Raw genomic sequence first — 25,282 nt, forward strand, 5'->3', positions numbered from 1 at the left:
TATGACCGCAGCTTTGCTTGAACTAAGAATTTTGTTTTAGATATTTGGACGAAAAGAGACAAAGCAAAGTAAGAAAAGCATTTTTGCACCGTGATTGTTTCAGTACATAAATATTGTTAGACTGCATAGAAAACCATCAAATAGTGCTGTTCAAGTTATCTTATGATTAGCGAATTAGCTAAAAGGAAATCGAAGATTCATTTAAACGGCTACAAAAGAATCGACTCTTAAATCCGAACAAACGAATCATGCAGCGGTTGTTTGAATGATCAGTTGACTTCAATTACAGCTGTTGCTAACAAAAATACAATACTCTTTTTATGTTTAAGCAGCGTAGCAAGATCGAAGTTAAGACATTAGATTCATAAATATGCAGACACCTTTCTTTATACAAAATGACACGTTATTGACTAACAGAAACACCAACACACATTCATACGTGTGGAGAAGAGTAAAGAAAGTAAAATAAGAGTTTGAGTGAATGTAATGAATATACACCTCGGATTTTGTAAGACCAAACAAGCCAAAAATGATCAAATTAACCCTTGTATGGTCTCTTTAGGGTTGCATTTAGTTTACACCAGTTCAGATGTAGCCTGGAAGTGTTACTTGAGTTTCCTTTCTGATGTGAAGAAACTCCCTCTGTTAAGCATGTGGCTAGCTGGTTGTTCTTTGTCCTCGTGAGGCTTGGAGTGGGGTGGAGTCAGTCGTTTCAAGTCTTGGAAGATGCAAAAATGCTAGTCGTGATGACTAAACTAGACTCTTTACAGAAAAGAAAGAAAGGAAGGTATCAGAGATGGGAATGTCTGAGCTGTGCGATTAACCCATTTTGTCTGCGTGCCTGCCTACTCCCTGGAGTCCTCTGGGGTTCAAGTGTTGGGTTCAAGTCTTTCTCTGGTCTGTAGTTTTCTTCTAGTTTCAGGCGTTCTTCTCTGGGGTCTTAGGCTGGTAGTTTTTATAAGGATTTTTTGTACCCACCCTCCATGGCTAAGTTGACCAATCAGAAGTTAAACTTTTGGTTTGAAAGCATGTGCATTTGCATAGGTCTCTGGTGTAAACTGATGTAGAAATGTTCAAGTTTCTTAAAATGTAAATGCGTTGCACACGTATTAACATGAAACGTAAACAATTGTTCAGTACACCAAATTTACCCAGCCAGCTGATGTTTCTGTGCGGAGTTTACACATTTTCCCTGTGCTCATGTGGGTTTCCCCCGGGTTCCCCGGTTTCCTCCCACCGTCCCAAAGCATGCAACTTAAGTTATTTGACTAATCCAAATCGGCACCATAGACATGCTCCTAGTAAGGCCCCGTCCGCATTAGCGCTTCACCTAGCGTTTCTGAACATATCTCCTTCCACACTACGCCACCAAAAACGTATATCATGTGACCATTCGCACACTCTGGACATGCACGTTCTAGTATAAACAGGAAGCATGTGTCTCGCTCTGCATTAGGTTATTGTTAGTCAACAAACGTAGGTTGAACAATAAAAGCGATGGCAAAGAAAGCAAGAGAGGCATTTTTGTGGACAGACGACGAGGTTGAGTTACTAAACATTACAAATGAATAACTGCACAATGGCGCCTAAAACAGACAATAGTGCAAACAACGCTCCCATTTCTGTGTCCATGTTGTTGTTTACAGTGAAGGCTGGTCTGCTGTCTTTCGGTAGTGTTAAAGCCATGTGTTATAGTCATGTGATAGGTGCTTGACGAATAAGGGAAGGATACGCAATGACACAAATGCCCCAATCAGGTAGCGAACCTCAGCAGCCCCGCCTCCGTTTTCAGATGTCTCCGTTTTTCCCCATCCACACTTAGACGGAGCAGCAGCGTTTCAGAATGAAAACAGGCTCTCCAACGTTTTCAAAATGCTCCGTTTTCGGCGCTTGGAAAACTGCGGCATAGTGTGGACGAATGGCGTAACCGTAGCAAAACTTATGCGTTTTCAAACTAAAATGCATTAGTGTAAACGGGGCCAAAGTAGTTATCTCTTAAGAACAATCCCTATCTGTTCATTAGCTATTACAGCAGGGGAGTTCTCGAGATCTACCTGAGCTCAAACTCCCCTCACACCTTGCAAATGGGAGGGAGCCCCGAGCTCATGCCAAAACGGGGACAGCATGCCAAACAAGCTTTATAATCAATCATCAGCTAAGTGTGAACTCTTGAATTGAAAAATCTTAATAGAATTGATTAAATGCAGCCGAAGAAACTGAAGCTTTTTGTAAAATATTGAATTCAATTTATTACAATATCATCACATTCTGAGTGTAGAAAACCAGCTACAAACTCAGAGTCTCGTTCACATATGAGGCATCTTCAGAATTCTGTATTAACGGTAATAAAAAAGAAACACATTCAATGATTGACACAATGTCTCTCAACCTGCGACAGACCGACTCAGTTTCATAAATCACTTGCGGTTAACTTTGTTAAGACGCTGCTGCTGTTCTCGCCGGCGGTTCAGGATCTTGGTGCTGGCTCGGAGTTTGCGCATCCGCATGGCTCGGATTCGTACCTGGTTATCCCGAGGCAACTTCCCACCCCTGGCCAGGATCTGCTTCAGACGGTCTTGGGATGTCTTGGTGAGGGTGAAGTCACAGATGGTGGCCTGCGGCTCAGACCCTACAGAGCAGTGGCGGATGCGAGGGAAGTATCCTTCAGCCCACACCGTGATCTTATAGTCGCCTGGGTTCAGCAAGCGCCAGTAATCCCCATCTACAGCTGTAAAAGTCAATCAAACTCAGAGATTGTGCTGGTCAATCTAGCTATTTAATATGAGCTTTATATGAGTTTTTGTGGAGAAAACATAATTGTTGAATGCTCAATCCACTTCAATTTGTAAAATCAATCAATTGATTTGTGTTGGGACAACATGATATGTGGAACCCAGCATTTTTACAGTGTGTGAGTGTAGCTACAAATGTGTGCATATAGAAATTCAATGTGAATATAAAATGTTCACACTAAGAAATGAAAAGTAAATTTGGCAATTATGTAGAAAGGCCAGTAAAGTAAAACTTCTAAATCAGAAACACTTAGATTTTTTGTACCCTGATAGCTTTTGGTTTAATGCTTGTGTTTATATCTAGAATACAGTGCTCAGCATATATAAGTACACCCCCACAAGTCTCTCATTTAAATTAATATTTTCCATAAGATGCTTTACAATATTATATTTGTGTATATACATTAGTTTAGTCAGTAGTGAAGCCACATCTAGAGCTTATCTAACCAAATAACTTTCAATAATGGTTCAAAAATTAGTAGCTCAAATTTATATGTTAGGGAAAAAAATGTAATAAAATTTACAAAAATAGGAAGAATCAAGAGAAGCAATAAATATAAGCAATTTTGTGTTTTGTTTTTTTTTTTGCATTGTTTTGCATACATTTAAATGTAATATTTTTTTAATTTCTAAAGATGTTCTGTCACTAAAATGTTATTTGAATAAATATATCTGTTTAATAAATCTGTTTAGCACATGTCACTCCGCTGCTAGTCCGTTTGCACTGGCTGCCAGTTGCTGCTCGCATCAAATTCAAAGCTCTGATGTTTGCCTACAAAGTGACTTCTGGCCTTGCTCCTTCTTATCTGCACTCACTTCTGCAGATTTATGTGCCCTCCAGAAACTTGCGTTCTGTGAATGAACGTCGCCTCGTGGTTCCATCCCAAAGAGGGAAGAAATCACTTTCGCGAACGCTCACGCTCAATCTGCCCAGTTGGTGGAATGAACTACCTAACTGCATCAGGACAGCAGAGTCACTCGCTATTTTAAAGAAACGACAAAAAACTCAACTATTTAGTCTTCACTTCACTTCCTAATCTGCAATTGCCTCTCTGAATATCACACTAACTGTACCCAAAAAATAATAATAAATAAATAAATACTAATACTACTAATACTTCCCTTCTTAGACTTTACAGACCTGAAACTTGCCTTTAGTACTTATTCATTGTTGCTCTTAGTTGTGTAAATTGCTTCCTTGTCCTCATTTGTAAGTCGCTTTGGATAAAAGCGTCTGCTAAATGACTAAATGTAAATGTAAAATGTAAATGTTTTGCTCAAATGCACCGATATATATTACCCATATTAACTGCGAAATGGATCAAAATATTCATTTTCAAAATGGAGTGTACTCATTTATGCTGAGCACAGTACATATTAGCGGTCTGCAGTGTGGGTATAAATTTCCGAATAAAGCGCGGGAGCGGTCGGTAACAGGTTTAATTTGGGACGGGAGCGGGCCGTCTAGCAATATCGCTCCCGACTCCCGAGCGAGCATGCGTATGTATGTGTGTAAATGAAATAGTGCGATGCTGTGTTTAGCTTGTTTGTTGCTGTGTGTGTGTGTGTTTGTGTGTGTGTGTGTGTGTGTGTGTGTGTGTGTGTGTGTGTGTGTGTGTGCGCGTGCGCGCACGCGCGAATGAGAGGTGTGTGTGTGTGTGTGTGTGTGTGTGTGTGTGTGTGTGTGTGTGTGTGTGTGTGTGTGTGTGTGTGTGTGTGTGTGTGTGTGTGTGTTAGTGCGCGTTAGTGCACGCGCGAATGAGAGAGAGAGAGAGAGAGAGCTTTGTCTATGTGTGTTTGGTGCTTATGTGTGTGTTTGTGTTTATACAGACAGCTTGTTATAGGGTGTCTGGACTGTATAGCTGGGTGGTTTTCGTCCCCCACCCCCCCGCGCTCTTTAGCGGGATCGGGCGCGGCATGTAGAAAACGGGGCAGGTCGGGCAGCGGGACAACAAATGCTGAATGTAAGCGGGAGCGGTCGAGATCGGGCTAAAACCTGGCGGGTGCGGGCGAGAGCGGGATTCAAAATTTTGTCCCGCGCAGATGCAGGGCCGGTGTCTTGCAGATTTTAGCTCCAACCCTAATCAAACACACCTGAATGAGCTAATCAAGGTCTTACTAGGTATACTTGAAACACTCAGCCAGGTGTGTTGAAGCAAGCTGGAGCTAAACCCTGCAGGGACACCGGCCCTCCAGGACCGAGATTGGTGACCCCTGTATTAGACCATCTGAATAAGACGCACTCTTTTCCTTTTCATATGCACCAGACACTTGCTTATAAACACTCCACATTTCTGGGAAAACATTGTGCAATTCTGATAGTGCGTCTCATGGGTAAGTGGGCTTGACAAACCACCTGTAGGAGACGCTCCTTTATACGGCTTCAGTGACTTCTGGGACTTCTCAAGTGAGTTTTGGTCTCAGTCTGTATCAGCAATTCTCGATATCAAGAACGCATCCTCTGTGATGAACTGAACTGAACTTTGGCAGTTCACATGAGAAAACGAGGATGCAAGATCACTGAAGAACGCATATTGAGAAACAGCCAGTGACTTCAAAACTATAAGTTAATGTGGCAGATATAAGGGAGACATCCTAAATATGTACCGTATGCCTACAGAAACAGGGTTGGGAAACACTGGACTAAATAATCTGTAAAATACAGTTAGGTATGTTTACTTTGTTTGCCAATGTCTTCGCATCTTCAGAGTGTGTGTTTACTAAAGGGAGTACATATTTCCAGTAGTTATTGCCTGTAGTAAATGTACACCCTATTTATTGTAGAAGACTTAACAAAAACTTTTTTTTGTCACACAAACACGTTCTTGGAGCTTTGATGATTACAGTTGAGCCATATGGAGGATGAGGGAGCTCTCTGATTTCATCTAAAATATCCTCATTTGTGATCTAAAGATGAACAATGATCTCAGGTGTGTTGAACGCAGTGGTGTAAAGTAACAAATTACAAATGCTCAAACTACTGTAATTGAGTAATTTTTCTCAGGAATTGTAATTTACAAAGCAGCTTTACAAATGTGTATGTTTACTTTCCTTTGAGTACATTTTTAGTGCTGTATTGATACTTTTACGTCACTACTTTCCTTCAACCTGCAGTCACTACTTTATTTTTTCCTGTCTATGGGGATAAGAAGAATCAGCCCTGAGATTCAAATCGCACATAGAAGGTAAATCGCATCACAATGAACTACCTCAAGACATTTGCGATTTATAATTGCAGCAAACTGTTTGGAAGCATCGAAGGTGTCTAAGAAGATGTCCAAAATCTTTATACGCAATGACCCAGAGACTGTTTAGATGCATGTCACTGATGAGAAGACGGATGTTTACTGTATGATGACTGAAATGGCTTTAAACAAGCAGCAGGCACAAGACATGACGTCAGATCAACGTTGTACCCCAGCGTTATTGGGACACTGCATTTTGTTTGGAAATAAAAATCGAGTTGACATCTAAACACACTGTCAGGCAGACGTCAATGTCAAACATCCAACCTGAAATCCGTGGCATAGGCAGTATAGGCCAATGCTAAGGGCGCTGTACATCCAGGGGGGTGCCAGAAATGAGCGCAGTTAAGTTGGTTTTGTTTTCGGTATTCCTGACATGTTCAGTGATAGATGGCAATAACTCAAAGACCTCTTACCCTAAAAAGATCTAAAGTGTGTTTCCTACAAAAAAGCAAAGCTAGTTATGTTTCACAGCTGTCTTTTTCTTTTCTTTTTTATACGTTCAGCTGGGAGAGCTCGCGCCGAGCGGAGGTCTTGGTAAGGGACCGTCGGGAAAGGGCTTTTTTTCTTTTTTCTTTTTCTTTTTTGGCTCCGTCCTGCGTGTTTTATTTCAAACACAACTAATTTTCTCTTAAATGAGCACAAACAGTTACTAAAGTAGTGGAATGCTTCATTATAGATTTGTGCATTCTTACATTAACACCTCTGTTTTCAAGCAAAAAACAATGAGAGATTCACTAGCTGCTCTTCACTAAATGACTATTGTAACTTTAATCAATATGCAAATACAATTAAAAGTGAAGTAGATTTTATAGCTTCATTTAATTTCTGTATAGGCCATTGATTTTAATAGGCTAAACCTTTTATTTTATTGTCAATATTTTCTAATGTTTGCTATGTATTCTATCATTAGAAGCTATTTGTTTTCCCATATTTTTTACATCCAACGTTGGACAGATTGCTAATCAATAAATAGCTATAGTGCTATCTGTTAGTTTTGACGTCAGCTAATGTTATGGAAGGACATAGATGTTATGGAAAATAGTAATAGTAATGTAACTACTCCCATCATTCCTCCCTCAAGCAAATGCGTAAAAATTACATCTATTCAGCATTAATGTTAATTGCATTGGCATATTTATCTGATTGTAGTAGTCGATCAAAAAGCTATTTAGTTTCTTATGACTATACAGTCGAATTTACTGCGATGTAACGGGCCGCCACCTGAAATCTTGCCTAGGGTGCCAAATTGCTTAGGGCTGGGCCTGCTAAAATAAACCAAATATCAACGTCTAATGATGTTACAGCTTGACGTTGTGTGGACGTTACCACTGTTACATCTATCATGTTGGATTTTGGTTGCCATACCTAATGAGTAAATGTCAGTATTTGATGTCAATATGATGTTGGTTTAAGATGTTGGCTCGATGTTGGATTTTGGTCACTTTCCAACACAACCTAAAATCCACCAAATATCAACGTCATTTGACGTTGTTATTGGGCATCAAAACAACATTGTCCTTAGACCCTGGCTAGACATTGAATTTTGGTCACCCGCCATTCATAACCAAAATTTAACCTAATTTTAACGTCTTAAATTTTAACGTCTTAAAACGTTGCACTACAGAATGTTACGTTTACACACATCCACAGTAAATGGATCAGCTTTTTACAGTGTAATACTCACTACAGCTACTCTTGAGTAATTTTGAAAGGGCTACTATTTACTCCTACTTTGAGTAATATTTACAACAGACACTCTTACTCTACCTGCACTACATTTTTAGGCAAGTAATAGTACTTTAACTTAAGCAAGATTTTTCAGTACTCTTTCTACCACTGTTGGAATGACATGAGGGTCCGTTATTAGTAACAGAACTTTTATTTTTTGGGTGAACTGTCCCTTTAAGGAAAACCAAATTGTTTCATATGAGTTCATTGTGCCTTTAAATACTTTCCAAATTAACAGAACATGTACTTCTTGAGGACAAAAGTAAACATCAAGACATGCAGTTTATTTGAGAGAGAGACGTTTAGAGGTGTACCTGATCTAATGTCGTGGTCCAGTCCATCCACCTTAATGACAGCATTAGCGATGCCAGCTTTAGTGTCCTTGTCACTGATGACGCCCTTTATTCCTCTGTGCACCTGCAGAAGCACAGAGCGAGAGAGCAGATGATCATGGATGAAGTGACCTGTAGGAGGATGTTCAATGCAGGATGGGGGGAGAGCTGACTTACCTGCTCCATGTACAGCAGCAGAGACTCTTTATTGCTCTCCCACTCCACGGGAAGCTCGCTGGCGTGAGGAAACTTATCGCACGACAGCTCAACCGTTATTTCAAAACAGTTTGTGTGGAGGTAACTGAAGTCATTCATACCTATTAAAATAACAGAATACAGGAAACAATGTTAGGTAGGGCGAAGCAGTGGCGCAGTAGGTAGTGCTGTCGCCTCACAGCAAGAAGGTCGCTGGGTCGCTGGTTCGTGCCTTGAGGTACAGGTGAATTGGGTAGGCTTGTCTGTAGTGTATGAATATGTGTGTGTGAATGTGTGTGTGGATGTTTCCCAGAGACTGGTTGCGGCTGGAAGGGCATCCGCTGCGTAAAAACTTGCTAGATAAGTTGGCGGTTCATTCTGCTGTGGCGACCCCGGATTATTAAAGGGACTAAGCCGACAAGAAAATGAATGAATGAATAATGTTAGGTATTAAAACAATTCATTTTGATGGTGGTTAAAAACTGTTTGGACCCTGTGTCCATATAAAATAGACATCACATGTGTCAGCCCATGTTTTTTGTGGGTTTGTTTTCTAATTTAAAGCCTGCAATCTATGAGAGTGGACGATTGTCATGCAATCAAATGGTGGTAAGGCTTGGCATGTTGTAATTTGAAAAAATAAATCCACCACGCTGAAAAGCAGCATGACATCACTTCACTCCAGACAGACATAAGCCACAATTACAATGTTTTTATTTAGATTTACTGATATGTTTGCCAATATTTTATAGACTGTATGTAAAAAAGAGGGATTGCACTTAGTGAAGTTTATTTATAAACTAATTTCGAGAGGATCACATGGTTATGTTTGTTTGCAGCTGGTCCCGCATTATCCAATTTATGATTCACCAATCAGACGACTCCTAAGCCACTATATATGCCCTTGGTTTCATACTGCAGTGGAATGAACCGCCAACTTATCCAGCATATCTTTTACGCAGCTAATGCCCTTTCAGCTGCAACACAACACTGGGAAACACCCTTACAATGAAAATAAAAACATTACAATCTTAATGTTTGTGATTTTGAAAATACATTTCAAGATTATACCAGCAATCACGTGTGCTTATTTTGTATTTTATATTGTATAATGTTCGGGAAGTACAACTGTTCCGAATGAATGAAGCCTTTATTTGTCACATACACTTTCATGTAGTGAAATATCCAGCTGCAAACGTCCCCGCAGGACAAGTGGGCTACCCCGAGCCCAAACTTCTCAAGGAGAAGATGCTGTCAATTGCATTTAGAGACTAGTTGATTAAATCCATAATTCTTTATTCGTTTGGATAGCAGGGCACGGAGAGCCGGAGAGATAGAATAACACAAGACAAAAGGAGCCAGCCAGGAGAGATGTTGGATGCAGAGAAAAAAAGTGTGACCACCTTCGCCGAGAGCCAAAGAAAGATTTTGATCTGATGTCCATCGAAGTGGAGAACAAATATTTATATATACTTAAAGGCTGTTTAATTTTTATTATTATAATTTGGTCTGATTTATAGGAGCCTCGAGAACTGTGAAAACATACTTTTTCCGAAACTTCATTTTTAATTTGGATCTAAAGGGTTTAGAGTTAATTTTAACCAAAAATAAAATATATTTAGTACAGATTTTACAGCAGATTTTGGAGGTGCCCAACTCAGATTTACAGTGCAATTTTGTTATGAATTTGATATTTGATCCTAGATTTGTCATATTTTGGTCAAATGTGTATTTAAGGAATCAGAAACATTTTTCATTCATTCATTCACTTTCTCTTCAGCTTAGTCCCTTTATTAATCCGGGGTTGCCACAGCGGAATGAACCGGCAACTTTGCTCTGGTTGACACTGGACCGTGCTCTGTTAACTCTGTGCTCTGCTAAATTAGAATAACTAAAACAGAAACTATATACAGTTAAAGTCAGAATTATTCGCCCTCCTGTTTACCCCCCCCCCCCCCTCCCATTTTCTGTTTAACAAAGAGAAGTCAACACATTTCTAAACGTAATAGTTTTAATAACTAATTTTTAATAACTGATTTATTTTATCTTTGCCAAGATAAATAATATTTTACTAGACATTTTTCAAGACAAGTTATTGGCTATTTCAAGACAAGTTATTGGTTATTTTTCAAGACAATTAGGCAAGTTATTGTATAAGGGCTGTTTGTTCTGTAGACTATAAAAAAATACACTAAAAAAAACAGCTTAAAGGGGCTTAAATAATTTTGACCTTTAAAAACCTTTGACCTTTTTTGACCTTTGAAATTTTAACCTATCGTTTTTGAAAAAAATTAAAAACTGCTTTCGTTCTAGCTGAAATAAAACAAATAAGACTTTCTCCAGAAGAAAAAATATGATCAGACATCCTGTGAAAATGTCCTTGGTCTGTTAAACATCATTTAGGAAATATTTAAAAAAGAAAAAAAAAATCAAAGCGGGGCTAATAATTATGACTTTAACTGTATGTAAACTAAATAGAAATTTGTTTACAAAATAAAAGCTAAACTAACCAAAGCATTAATGAAACAAACCAAAATGAAACTGACATTCACAGCTAAATTAAAAATAGTATTGGAATAAAGACTCATTTAAAAATGCAAAACTATAATAAAACCCTTGATAATGCCATATAGTAAGTGGCTGTAAAATACATTACACCAGTAGAGTAGGTCCTCCAAACCATTAAAAGAGGTACGCTACCTGACAGGGAATAAGTCTGCCTATCCAAGTTTTAGGAACAACAAATAATAACTTTACTTCTAGTGGATCAGAGTGTCAGAAGTGGCTTATATGGAAGGCAAAGGCCTCTAGATTATGCTTCTTCTTCTTCTTTGGCCTTAGTCCCGTATGGTTGCAGGGTCAGCTCTTTGGAACAAGTCCTCTATTTAGACTTGTCCATATGATAACGACTTTTTTTTACACATTCCGGCCGGCCTGTCACTCTCATACACGGACAATTTAGCCTACCCAATTCACCTGCAAAATGTCTTTGGACTGTGGGGGAAACCGGAGCACCCGGAGGAAACCCATGCAAACGCAGGGACATGCAAACTCCTCACAGAAATGCCAACTGAGCCGAGGTTCGAACCAGCGACCCAGCGACCTTCTTACTGTGAGGCGACAGCACTACCTACTGCGCCACTGCTTCGCCCCCTCTATATTTAATTAGGACAGTAAGGTCTGAATTTGTTTGGACAAAAGTCTTGTCACTTAACAGAAATAATGTAAAGTATAGAATATAAAGTCATGGTGCAGTGGAAACAGAATTAATATTGCGTATGACTGTCATGAGCTTGGAGGATGCATCCATACATCTCTGCAATGACTCAAATAACTTATTAATAAGAGTTATCCAAAATGGCAAAGAAAGCGTTCTTGCAGGGCTCCCAGAGTGCATCAAGACTCTTTGGATTCATCTTCAATGCCTCCTCCTTCATCTTACTCCAGACATGCTCAATATTGTTCATATCTGGTGACAGGGCTGGCCAATCCTGGAGCACATTGACCTTCTTTGCTTTCAGGAACTTTGATGTGGAGGCTGAAGTATGAGGAGCAACCTTGCTGAAGAATTTGCCCTCTCCTGTGGTTTGTAATTTAATGGGCAGCAAAAATGTCTTTATACAGGCTGTTGATGTTGTAATCCTCTCTGCAGATCTCTCACACACCCCATACTGACTGTAACCCCAAACCAATTTTTCCTTCACCAAACTTAAACTTATTTCTGTGAGAATCTTGGGTCCATGCTGGGTCTTCTGCAGTATTTGTGATGATTGGGATTCAGTTCAACAGATGATTCATCAGAAAATTCTTCCTTCTGCCACTTTTCCAAATGATCAACTAAAAGTCAAGTTATTATTACTGTTGCTATTAAAACTGGAATCAACGACAAGACTTTTGTCAGATAGTGTATATGTTTGTGTGTGTACAGAGATAACTCACTGCCTGGAACAGTGTGCCAGTTAGCCCCGTTGATGATGTTGTTGTGCTGCTGGAAGTCTTCAGAGTGGCACATCCTGCGCTCTGGGTTTGCCAACACCAGGTTGGTGGTGGCATAGACTGTAGCCAACCAGCGGAAAAAATCGTTGTCTGCTGTGGGCGTGTCCTCACGGGGGATCCAATCACGTGTACCATCGAAAGGATAAGTAACCACCAGCTCTCCACCATGCAGATTGGCACTCAGTACAAACGGGATATCCTGCATCCAGCTGATTACAGCGCGTGTCTCTGGGGCAACCTGAACACATGTAGAAATATAACATAAATATAATAATACCATATACATCACTAGTCAAAAGTTTGAATTAATTCCTGGTTTTAATATATATATATATATATATATATATATATATATATATATATATATATATATATATATATATATATATATATATATATATATATTTTTTTTTATTACGCTTAGTAAGGCTGCATTTATTTGGTAAAAAATACAGTAAACACAATAATAGTTTCAAATATTATTTTGTATATTTTAAAATAACCTTATTTCACAAACATAATACATTTCTTTTCATGAAAAAACTGAATTTAATCATTACTACAGTTCTCGGTTTTACATGTTCCTCTAAAACACACTTCAATATGCTGATATGTTGGTCACAAAACATTAATCAAGATAACACATGCACACATGTACTTTTGAGGTCAGAATTGTTAGCCCCCTAAATTATTAGCCCCCCCGTTTATTTCCCCCCCCCCAATTTCTGTTTAACGGAGAGCAGATTTTTTTCAACATATTTCTAAACATAATAGTTTTAATAACTCATTTCTAATAATGGATTTATTTTATCTTTGCCATGATGACAGTAAATAATATTTTACTGGATCTTTTTCAAGATACTTCTATGCAGCTTAAAGTGACATTTAAAGGCTTAACTAGGTTAATTAGGTCAACTAGGCAGGTTAGGGTAATTAGGTAAGTTACTGTATAATGATGGTTTGTTCTGTAGACAATCGCTAATAATTATTAACCCCTTTAGCTAATCATTTTGACCCTAAAATATTGAAAACTGAAAACTGTGGTTATTTATAGTAGCTTAGGGCTCATATGATTGAAAGATTAGCTAATAGGAGAACGGACGTGATAAATCATAAGCAAGTGATCCTCTTGAAATTAGTTTATGAATTAACTTCACTTATGGCTAGTGAAATGTAAATGAAAATTGATTTTTTAAGATTGCTGTATTAAAACATTATTAGGCCACAATAAGAGTTTAATATGCCTTTCCACTCCCTTACACAACACTTTGTCTCATCCCTGGCATCATTTGCAGCTTCTCGAGCATAACATGGCGTCCTAAAAATGAGCTCAAATCAAAACACGTTTCTCCCCCAAATTCCACTGCCACATCTTGCATTTTTCAAAGCAAAACATGTTCTATGTAGTGTGTGCAAGCCTTTTAGAATGTATTATGATGGCCCCCCCACCACTGATGGGGTCTTGTACACCACTAGTTCTGGGACTATTTTTTTAGTCTGCTCACCATTGTCCATCCCCTCCTATGTGTGGAAAAAAGTAGAACTTTTCCAATAATCATCTTGTAAACCACAGAAAGATGGTTATTGTTCATTCTTTTGCTGCATTTCTTTATAATAGGGTTTCCCTCTGTCATCTTTCTAGAGTAAACTTCATTTCTAATCTGTGTACTGCTCTTTCTCCACTGTTTTTCTATCAGAGGCCCCAGAACAGGGAGCTTTAGTTGACAGGAAGTGCTCACATTCTTCACAGATCTGCTTGAACTTCATTCCCATGTGTACAGTGAGTCCTCGTCAACCCTAGAGTCTCCAAAAATCCAAAAAGTTACTCACTCTCAATTTGTTATAAACCTATATTGTGTTGTTTTTAAGCATATATTATGATGAACGTTGGTAACTGACTGAGGGTAACCACAAATATCCATCAAGTGTCTGGTTACCAACATTTTTCCAAATTTCTCCTACTGTGTTCAACAGAAGAAAAAAAAAACTCATACAGAGTTGTAAGGGAGGGTGAGTAAAGTATGACCAGTGGTGGAAAGAGTTCTGAAAAATCATACTCGAGTAAAAGTACCATTACTTGCCTAAAAATGTCAAGTAGGCAGAGTAAAAGTGTCTGTTGTGAATATTACTCAAAGTATAAGAAAAAAGTAGACCTTTCAAAAGTACTCAAGACTAGCGAGTAGTGAGTATTACGCTGTAAAAAGCTGATGCATTAACGTCATTTGTGGATGTGTGTAAACGTACATTTAGTGATTGCCCAGCAGGCACACAACGTCATAAGATGTTAATATTAGGTTAGATTTAGGTTGTGATTTAGGTGACCAAAATTCAATGTCTAACCAGCGTCTAAAGACAACGTTATTTTAATGTCCAATAACGACGTCAAAATGAAGTTGATATTTGGGTGATTTTAGGTTGTGTTAGAAACTGACCAAAATCCAATGTCGAGCCGTCATAGTGGTAACGTTCATCCAAGGTCAAGCTGTAACATCATTAGATGTTGATATTTGCTTGATTTCAGGTTGAATGTTGATGTTGGCCTGATGTTGAGTTCTGACGTCAACCCAAATTTCATTTCCAAACAAAATGCAACGTCCCCATGACGTTGGGGTACAACATCAATCTGGCGTCATGTTGACATCTTTTGCCTGCTGGGTGTTTAAGGCCATTTCAGTCATCACACAGTAAACATCCACCATCTTCTCATCATTGACATGCATCTAAACAGTCTCTGGGTCAATGTGTGTAAAGACTTTGGTTATCTTCTAGGACACTTTTTCAAAATAGGGCTGGAAGCACAATCTCAGTTGAATTTAAAGCGACAGTCACAAAAAGTGGCAGCTTTAAAGAGTAAAAAAACATTATTTATGGGGTATTTTGGGCTGAAACTTCACATACACAATCTAGGGAGATTAGAGACTTAGGGCGTACTCATACTATGTACAATTGCCTTGAACCAGGCCAAAGCACGCTTGTCCCCCACGCTTGTCTCCCCTGATAGCCCACACTCACATTACATTCGAGCCTGAGCACGCTTACGTCATCGATGATGCGCTGTTCGGTAGAGAATCGCTTTCGCTCAGCACAGTGGAGATTTCTTTAGTTATATAGTTTAAAGTTGTTTGATATGCAGTGACACGCAGTCAAATATTTTGCCGAACAGATCAGCCACTTTTGACGCTTATAAACAATCACAAAAGCCCCTTTCACACATACAGACCTTTCCGGAAAATTGCCGGCAATTTTCCGGAAAGGTTGTATGTGTGAACAGGTCCTTTTTGAAAATACCGGTAAATTCGTTCTGGCTATTTTCCGGAAAGAGAAGTTGTAACATTACCGGCAATTTGCCGGAATGCTGCGCTGTGTGAACGCAAAAGGAAGATTACCGTAATAAGCGCGTGCACGTCTAGAACGTGCTGACGTGAGACGTCTGCTTTAGCCAATTACAACAGTCAGACGCATTTACGTCCGCGCGGTTTGTGAGAATAAAAACCTTTGAATATTTTTCCAGACACATTTAGCTGCTAGAAGTTAGTCAGATCACGTTTATATGTTCTTCTTTATGCCAACTGTGTAAATAATCATCGATGAGATGCTTATGATAAGCCGTTGTTTGTTTACCTTCAAGCTTTGCGTGTGCCTGTGAGCGCCTGCACACGCAAATATTATGAACATCTCGACATGCGAAAGTGATTCTGCGAAAGTTGTTCACAATATTGATCATCCACAGAGTTTGTAATTTAGGCAAATGTTTACAAATACAAGCACAGCCGTTAAAGCTCATTTGTGGTGAATGATGTCAGAATTTACTGGTATTTTGGAATGGATGTGTGAATGCTCTTTTCCGGAAAATTTCCGTAACGTCCTCGCCTGTGTGAACAGCACTTTTTTGAATATACCGGTAAAGTCGTTCCGGAAATTTTCCAGATATTTACCGGTATCACTGTGTGAAAGGGGCTAATGTCCTCGTGCTACAGGAATTAGGAGGTTTGCTAAAGGTGCAGCTGTCGTGCAGTGAGAGATTTGCGTCTTTAATTAACTATGACAGTTTGCGTTAATTGAACAGTAAGAATGATTAATAAATCCATATGAAACAGTACCTTAAAATTCACGTCTCGCTTTCAGTTTCGGGATCTGGCACGTTTTGCACTCACATACAAGCACACTGCGCCAAAGAACAAACGAACTGCGGTCTGGCACACCTCTTCCAACCGGGCAGGGCCGGCCAAGTGAACGTTGCCTGACCCGATTCAGAGCACTCAAACGATCAGGGAAACGGGCCTGGGCATGGTTCAGATAGCATAGTGCGAGTACGCCCCAAGTTTAAATCTTGCAAAAAGGGGCACAAGAGGTCCCCTTTAAATGTAAGGATTTGATATAAAAGATGACACATTTAATATGCTTATGGAAATTTGCCCTTGCATTTAATGATATAAAATGCAATATAAAAACAACAAAATAGTGTCCAGTGAAAATGCTGAGTGGCTAGCAACTTATGAAATACACCCTGAATGTAAACCTTAAATCAAAATGTCTCTAGATGAAGCAAACAGTTATAGGGTAAAAAGAGAGAAACCTCCGGAAGTGCTCAAACTTTGTCATATTCTTGGCCAAGCAAGAAAGATTCCTTTGTTTGTTTAAAAAAATCTTTTTCGACAAATAATGCAGGACTCTTTTTGAACAATAATGAGAAAACTGTATAAAGAGAGTAATCCTCATCATCATCATAACAGTGTACTTAACAAGCATAGTGTTTTACATACCATTGCATCAGTGGAGGTGTAATACTCTGGCATGGGAATGTAGTGGTTGCTCACTCTCTTTCTATCTGTAGCCAGATCCTGAGCATCCCACATGATGTTGTTGAGGTCAGGAAAGTTGTGATTCATATCAATACCCTCGAAACTGTAGCGTCCAAGAGCCCAGCCAGACAGTTCTGAGCCCTGATGGAAAAAACAGACGCGCAAATGCAAATACATAATAATGATCACACTGTGGTTAAAGGGTTGCTTCATCCCAAAATGAAAACTCTGGCATCATTTACTCTACATCCTGTCATTTCAAACCCATAATGATGGAAACACAAATTAAGACACTTTCAGTGAAATCTGAGAGATTCCCATAGTTTTGTGTTGGCAGATCTTAAGAGTGACGCCTGAGAGTCTCGACTCATTGGCTAAGGACCACCCAGAAACAGTCTGATTTACATGTAAAGCAGTTCATTCTGGCCAGTGTTGGTTAGGGTTGTGAAAATATCCCTAAAATAATACATCAGCATGTAAAACTCTATAACATATTTTCATTAGTATAAGTTTTATTTTATCAGGTTAACTGTTGAAGAACACAACACACACATCTCACAAAAAATCTGCAGACACTTTTGATGTCTTTATCAATGTTTTGCAGCATTAAAGAGGACAGATTTTCAGTGGAGGGCCAGAAATCTCTCACAATTTATTTCATATATCTTCATTTGTGTTCTGAGTAAGAATTAATTTAGGTCCCACTTTATATTAAGTGGCCTTAACTAATATGTACTTACATAGGAACTAATAGTTTGTTCCAATGTATTTATTGTGTAAATACATGTATTTACTGTGTACTTATGCTTGATTAAATATATGTATGTAAATACACCTGTAATTAACTTTTGTAATTACATTTGTAAATACACTGTTGACCATCCCTTACACCTTAACCCAACCTTAAACCTACCCATGCCACCAAACCTTTTCATAACCCAACCTCTATCCCAACTCAAAAGCACCACAAGTGTTCTCAAATACGTCATAAACACAGTAAGTACATTGTATTTATTTTTTTGATATAAGTACATAGTAGTTAAGGACACTTAATATAAAGTGGGACCTTAATTTATTTTGTGTTTGGAAGAACACACAGGTGAGTGATTATAAAAATAATAGGGTGAACTAACTCTCTGAGTATTTATAATATTATTACATGATATATCTGGATCTTGGATTGGATCTGGATCTTAATTTATTCTTGGATCATTTGAGTTACCTGCGTCTTTTTGCTTTGGGGCAGGCAGTTATTTTTTTTGTGACAAAACTCAAATAAGTGACTGCAGAAAATAATGGCTGTTTCTCAATTCCAAGAACGCAGAGAACGGACTTGCGTTCTTGTGGAGAGCGGTCTTGCCAGGTTTCCTCGGAAGAACGAACTCGGGAGACCACGAGAACAGAGAACGCGTCCTGTGAGGAATGAGATGCTGCGTTCGTCCTGATGGTCACGTGACCTTCACGCATTTTAAATGGTAAATGATTTAAACATTACAGCATTTATACAACCATTTATTGTTTTTCCCCTTTTCAATAATATATACTCTGCATAAAAACATTATAAATGTATGTAGCACAATATAAATAAAACAGATTTTAATAGGAATTTCAGCAAACAAACACCCTTAATGTGTTTATTCCTTTATTAAGATATCCATGGTAATGTTTATATTCACCATCTCATTTAGGGATACTCCTGAGGTAAATAAGTTATATCTATGAACTTTATTAATAATAAATTTAAACAAAATGCTGCGCTTCCCAACTTCAGTCGCAATGACAACTGGGACTTCTAAAGCAAGTTCAGTGCTTAAGTCTGCATCGGTGCATCATTGATATCAAGAACACATTCGGAAAGATTCACGCGTCCTCTGTTCTTGTGGTCTTGAGTATTGCAACTAAACTTTGGCAGCTGATGATGATGTTACACAAGAACACGAGGACGAAAGACCGCTAAAGAACGCATTTGAGAAACAGCCAATATGTTTCCATGTGTTCTGTAAAGTAAAACCGAGATTTGAAGGAAAACAAAAATGACAAAATCTGCAAGTGACACAAGACACAGAACTGTGCCACTGGTTAAATACGGTGACTTTTCTGAATCTAACTGTTGGAGGAATTTGATAATATAAGTAAACACATAAACAAAACATATAAAAAGTTTGCAAGTGATATTGTATGCTTTTACATATTGTGTTACATAAATTATATGACGCTACTATAAATATTACTTTACATGTTCTTATGTCAGATTCTCTGCCTTGGCTTACCTTCTCATATGCTGTTTCATAGCCGTCTGGGTTCATAGATGGCAGTAGGTGGATGCGTGTGTCCTTCACCAGCTTTATGATTCGCTGATTGCCACGTTTGTATTCATGACAGATGTACTGCATAAGGTTTAGCAGGAGCTCGCGTCCCAAAACTTCATTTCCATGCATCCCGGCAACATAGCGAAATTCTGGCTCACCTACACAAAAACAATGGGATAGCTTAGTTTAGTTTAGTTTAGTTTAGTTTAGTTTAGTTTAATTTAGTGTAGTTTAGTTTAGTTTAAATTAGTTTAGTGTAGTTTAATTTACATTAATTTAGTTTATTTTAGTGTAGTTTAGTTTAATTTATTTTATTTTATTTCATTTATTTTTTTTATTTTAGTTTACTGTAGTGTAGTTTAGTTCTAATTTAGTTTAGATTAGTGTAGCGTAATAGAGTGTAGTTTAGTTTAGATTAGTTCAGTTTAGATTAGTTTAGCTAAGATAAGTTTAGTTTAGTTTAGTTTAGTTTAGTTTAGTTTAGTGTAGTGTAGTGTAGTGTAGTGTAGTGTAGTGTAGTGTGGTTTGGTTTGGTTTGGTTTGGTTTAGTGTAGTGTAGTGTAGTGTAGTGTAGTGTAGTGTAGTTTAGTTTAGTTTAGTTTAGTTTAGTTTAGTTTAGTTTAGTTTAGTTTAGTGTAGTTTAGTGTCGTTCAGTTCAGTTCAGTTTAGTTTAGTTCAGTTCAGTTCAGTTCAGTTCAGTGCAGTTTAGTTTAGTTTAGTTTAGTGTAGTTTAGTTTAGTGTCGTTCAGTTCAGTTCAGTTCAGTTCAGTTCAGTTCAGTTCAGTTCAGTTCAGTTCAGTTCAGTTTAGTTTAGTTTAGTTTAGTGTAGTGTAGTGTAGTGTAGTGTAGTGTAGTGTAGTGTAGTGTGGTTTGGTTTGGTTTGGTTTGGTTTAGTGTAGTGTAGTGTAGTGTAGTGTAGTGTAGTGTAGTTTAGTTTAGTTTAGTTTAGTTTAGTTTAGTTTAGTGTAGTTTAGTGTCGTTCAGTTCAGTTCAGTTTAGTTTAGTTCAGTTCAGTTCAGTTCAGTTCAGTTCAGTTCAGTGCAGTTTAGTTTAGTTTAGTTTAGTGTAGTTTAGTTTAGTGTCGTTCAGTTCAGTTCAGTTCAGTTCAGTTCAGTTCAGTTCAGTTCAGTTCAGTTCAGTTTAGTTTAGTTTAGTTTAGTTTAGTTTAGTTTAGTTTAGTTTAGTTCAGTTCAGTTCAGTTCAGTTCAGTTCAGTTCAGTGCAGTGCAGTGCAGTGCAGTGCAGTGCAGTGTAGATTAGTTTAGTTTAGTTTAGTTTAGTTTAGTTTAGTTTAGTTTAGTTTAGTTTAGTTTAGTTTAGTTTAGTTTAGTTTAGTTTAGTGTAGTGTAGTGTAGTTTAGTTTAGTGTCGTTCAATTCAGTTCAGTTCAGTTCAGTTCAGTTTAGTTTAGTTTACTGTAGTTTAGTTTAGTTTAGTGTAGTGTAGTTTAGTTTAGTTTAGTGTCGTTCAGTTCAGTTCAGTTCAGTTTAGGTTAGTTTAGTTTAGTTCAGTTTAGTTCAGTTCAGTTCAGTTCAGTTCAGTGCAGTGCAGTGCAGTGTAGATTAGTTTAGTTTAGTTTAGTTTAGTTTAGTTTAGTTTAGTTTAGTTTAGTTTAGTTTAGTTTAGTGTAGTTTAGTTTAGTTTAGTGTCGTTCAGTTCAGTTCAGTTCAGTTCAGTTTAGTTTAGTTTAGTTTAGTGTAGTGTAGTTTAGTTTAGTTTAGTGTCGTTCAGTTCAGTTCAGTTCAGTTCAGTTCAGTTCAGTTCAGTTTAGTTTAGTTTAGTTTAGTTTAGTTTAGTTTAGTTCAGTTTAGTTTAGTTCAGTTCAGTTCAGTTCAGTTCAGTGCAGTGCAGTGCAGTGCAGTGCAGTGTAGATTAGTTTAGTTTATTTTAGTTTAGTTTAGTGTAGTTTAGTTTAGTGCAGTTCAGTTCAGTTTAGTTTGGTTTAGTTTAGTTTAGTTTAGTTTAGTTTAGTTTAGTTTAGTTTAGTTTAGTTTAGTTTAGTTTAGTTTAGTGTAGTGTAATGTAGTGTAGTTTAGTTTAGATTAGTGTAGTTTAGTGTAATGTAGTGTAGTTTAGTTTAGATTAGTTTAGTTTAGTGTAATGTAGTTTAGTTTAGTTTAGTGTAATGTAGTGTAGTTTAGTTTAGATTAGTGTAGTTTAGTGTAGTGTAGTGTAGTGTAGTGTAATGTAGTGTAGTTTAGTTTAGATTAGTTTAGATTAGTTTAGTGTAGTTTAGTGTAGTTTAGTTTAGTGTAGTTTAGTTTAGTTTAGTTTAGTTTAGTTTAGATTAGTTTAGTGTAGTTTAGTTTAGATTAGATTAGATTAGTTCAGTGTAGTGTAGTGTAGTGTAGTGTAGTTTAGTGTAGTTTAGTTTAGTGTAGTGTAGATTAGTTTAGTGTAGTGTAGATTAGTTTAGTGTAGTGTAGTTTAGATTAGTTTAGTTCAGTTTAGATTAGTTTATTTTAGATTGTTGTAGTGTACTTGCGTGAACTTGCGACTATAGTTGGCTAACCATGGTTTTCGGAAATGCATCCCAGGGTGTAGTTTGCTTTCAAAGTATTTTTACAGTTCAGTTTTAGCGATCTTTATATTAACAATTGCTCTCTATTTACAGAGCACTTTGAAAACAGTGATGTCATTTTGAACACAGCCAAGCAGAATTTATGTTGCGTTTCCAAAGGTAGTATTTTTTTTATAGTCATTGCTCCAAAGCCTGTGAAAACATAAAACATAGCATAGGGGAGCGCGGGGCACAAAGTAACGCGTGATTAAATGAGTTTTAAGGTATTTGCTCAGGGTTAACCATGGCATGCTTCCGTGGTTTTCACCACAGCGTTGGCAGACATCTTCCTGCCAATTATTGAAAAAGTTTGGCGAAATTTGTATGAGAAACACAGAACCTTTTTTTCAGCATAAAAGTATTTTTTTATTATAGTCGATATTTTTTTATTTAAAAAAATTTGTGAATGTATGTATGTAAAATCTTATATTGTTGTAATTGCTGTCTTCTAGGCTAAAAGATAAAATCATTTTGAAAGATGTAAAACACACACAGTGACTGATAGCCAGTTTTGAGGAAAACCACACAGCGGGGTTAGTTGCAACAAGGTGTTACAATTAAGCCACACACTGTTGGACACCAATTATACGAACAAAATAATTTTTTGAATTTGTGTGTAATGTTGGGAACTGTTTAAATAAAAATGTTTTTCTAATAGAAAATATTGTTTTAATAGAAAAAATATACATTTTATTGCTAATAATGCAAATAAATGCATTGTATAATAATGGATAAATGGATAATCATGCAAAAAGATTCAAATGTGTTTATCCAATAAACAAATAAATACATAACATACTGTGCTATGTAGAATAAAAAAAGAAATGAGGCAACTACTGAGGATATATAGCTACTAGTATTTAAAGTAAACAGAAATTAAATTAACTGTGTGAAATCTGCCTTTGTAAGCATGTGTTACAACGAACGCTCTGTCGGTTACAACTTGCCCCGCAGGTGAGGTAAATAGTAACATTTTTACTCCTGGCACTCATATGTCTGGCGATCATAATTCCAGTGCTCATTTTTAGGAGAGGCTTGTGTGTTATTGGTAAAAATTATGGTTTGTCTGACCCCATTACTTTGTTCATTATTTGACCAAAACCAAAAAGTGTTACTTTGTGCCCCGCTCTCCCCTACGCCATTGCTTTTATTTTATAGTAGGTTATTTATTAAGAAATGTAGCCTACTGTATATGACATGGGCCTGTTGGTTAGAACATTTCTGCAGTGGTTTGCATGTGTCAAATTTTAAAAGTAGACTTTTAAATAAATAAATAAATAAACAATACCCTACTTATTATAAATAATAAAAATATTAATAATAACAATCATCATCATTAATATTATTAATAAAGTATCTTTTTCATTTCCTAGTTAATAATAAATATTGAATTTAATTTCTTAATAAACATCCTCATTATTTTTATTTATTTATATGATTTATTTATGATATTAGAATACGTGTTAGCTTTTGTATGTGATTTTATGGTTTAGAAAAGAATATGTTACGTTCTCAATAATATTTGTAAAGGAAACACAGGCCCTATATGTGCCGTTTCATATAATGAGTGCATGTTTTTACCAAAACTGATAATATATTTATTTATGCATGCATGTGTGTGTGTGTGTGTGTGTGTGTGTGTGTGTGTGTGTGTGTAAAACAATGTCATTTGCACAAAGAATTTATGGGGTTTTTCTCTAACGAAGTAGTTACTCCACCTGGTTTAGAGCATTATTATGGGCGTTTTACATTATAACTAATGTGGTTCAAATGATGGATCTGTGACAGAGAAACTACAGGTTTTGGGAAACACTCGTCACTACATCTTTCTTTTCCCGAACGATGCATCGTACTATAATAGTTCAGCTGTGAGTTACGTTATTGTTTGGGAAAAGCACCCCAGAACGATTTCTTTCATGGATGCCTAGAGCTAATTCTAAATAATGAATCAGGCAAGCTCAAACTGGTTTGGAGGGCGAATAGTGAGTAAACATTTTTAAACATAAATTTTTGATGTGAACTATTGTTTTAGGGTGGTTAAACTTGCATAAAAGTGTCACCTTAAAAGTGTGTATTCTGCCATTTTATTTTGATTTTGTGATGGAATTCTGAGTGAAACAGCACAAAAGAAACAAAAATCTCATCAGGGCTAGAGTATTTTTCCTTTGGGAATTGATTGTATCATAAAATACAGAGAGATTAAAGAAGTCAAACCCCTGATGTTGAGCCTCCTAACAGCCTTAGATCAATGCTGGAATGTTTATTCTGGCCAAATGAATGATGAAAAGCAGATGTGCCACAACAACATGTTACATAAAGGTAAGATGAATGAGCAAAATCGAGCTTAAAAGCATAGAAAACATCTACTATCTGTATTAGAGGAACATTCTCAGAAAAAAAAAACCATTCAATTCAATTCAATTCAGCTTTATTTGTATAGCGCTTTTACAATGTAGATTGTGTCAAAGCAGCTTCACATAAATGGTCATAGTAACTGGAACAGTGTAGTTCAGTTTTTAGTGTTTAACATCAGGAGGTAATACTCTTGAACAATTCTCTTTATGTGTGTGGTCTATTAGATTAAGGGATATGAATCATTTGTCTTCAAGGTAGGACTTACCAAGCTCATGTTTTCCTGGGTTATCAGATATTTCCATAACATAAAGCTTGAGTCCAGTGTAACTTCTGCCAATAGTGTAGATCCGTGTGATTTCTGGACACTCGTCACTGACAGACTTCATCAGCTGGACAGAGATCAAGAATGGGGTCAGTTCTCTTATACCTCAGTATTTTGAAAATAAGATAATGAAAGCTGAGATGAGTGCTAACCTTCCTCATCTCATTGTAATTATGGTGTCTGAAGTCGAGGTTATCTAAAGATGCTCTCTCAGTCTGAGGATCAACTGGACTGTCAGGATCTGCACACAAAGACGGCTTTTGTCAAACTGAACTTTAACTTGAGTATTCAGTAAACTACAACTACAGCATGCAAAGTGACCATGAGAAACATGTTCAATGATACACTCTCAAAAAAAGGTACAAAGTGGTACAACTAATGTTCCTTAGGGACAGTTTTATGCATTTGTAAAAGTCGGACCTTATATGGTACAGAAAAGACATATTATGATACTGTTCGGTACCTATAGTACTTTATGGTACAATTGAAATAAAGGTACACAATTGTTCTCATAAAAAAGGTTAATAAGTGTTGCACAACTTCTTTATTACAATATCTATGAAATAAAATATTACTGGAAAGGCAAAGTGATTTCATGAATGATTTCCATATTAAAACATGAATCATCATTTAAAAGAATATTCT

General features: G+C 37.2%; 1 protein-coding gene across 1 annotated transcript in view; it reads right to left on the bottom strand.

Annotated features, from left to right (window-relative positions):
• Positions 1-2,223: 2,223 nt before the first annotated feature.
• The window catches only part of cpxm1a (carboxypeptidase X (M14 family), member 1a), a 33,321-nt gene continuing 10,262 nt past the window's right edge, over positions 2,224-25,282 (bottom strand). The window contains exons 6-13 of the mRNA XM_021480747.2: positions 24,790-24,878; positions 24,581-24,704; positions 19,364-19,560; positions 17,055-17,234; positions 12,235-12,529; positions 8,278-8,417; positions 8,083-8,185; positions 2,224-2,728 (exon numbers count right to left, since the gene is read on the bottom strand). Of these exons, the coding sequence (XP_021336422.1) occupies positions 2,418-2,728; positions 8,083-8,185; positions 8,278-8,417; positions 12,235-12,529; positions 17,055-17,234; positions 19,364-19,560; positions 24,581-24,704; positions 24,790-24,878 (1,439 nt within the window). The 3' untranslated portion in view covers positions 2,224-2,417. The remainder of the gene's footprint in view (positions 2,729-8,082; positions 8,186-8,277; positions 8,418-12,234; positions 12,530-17,054; positions 17,235-19,363; positions 19,561-24,580; positions 24,705-24,789; positions 24,879-25,282) is intronic.

This window comes from Danio rerio, chromosome 13 (genome assembly GCF_049306965.1).
Source record: "Danio rerio strain Tuebingen ecotype United States chromosome 13, GRCz12tu, whole genome shotgun sequence".
Classification (NCBI taxonomy): domain Eukaryota; kingdom Metazoa; phylum Chordata; class Actinopteri; order Cypriniformes; family Danionidae; genus Danio; species Danio rerio.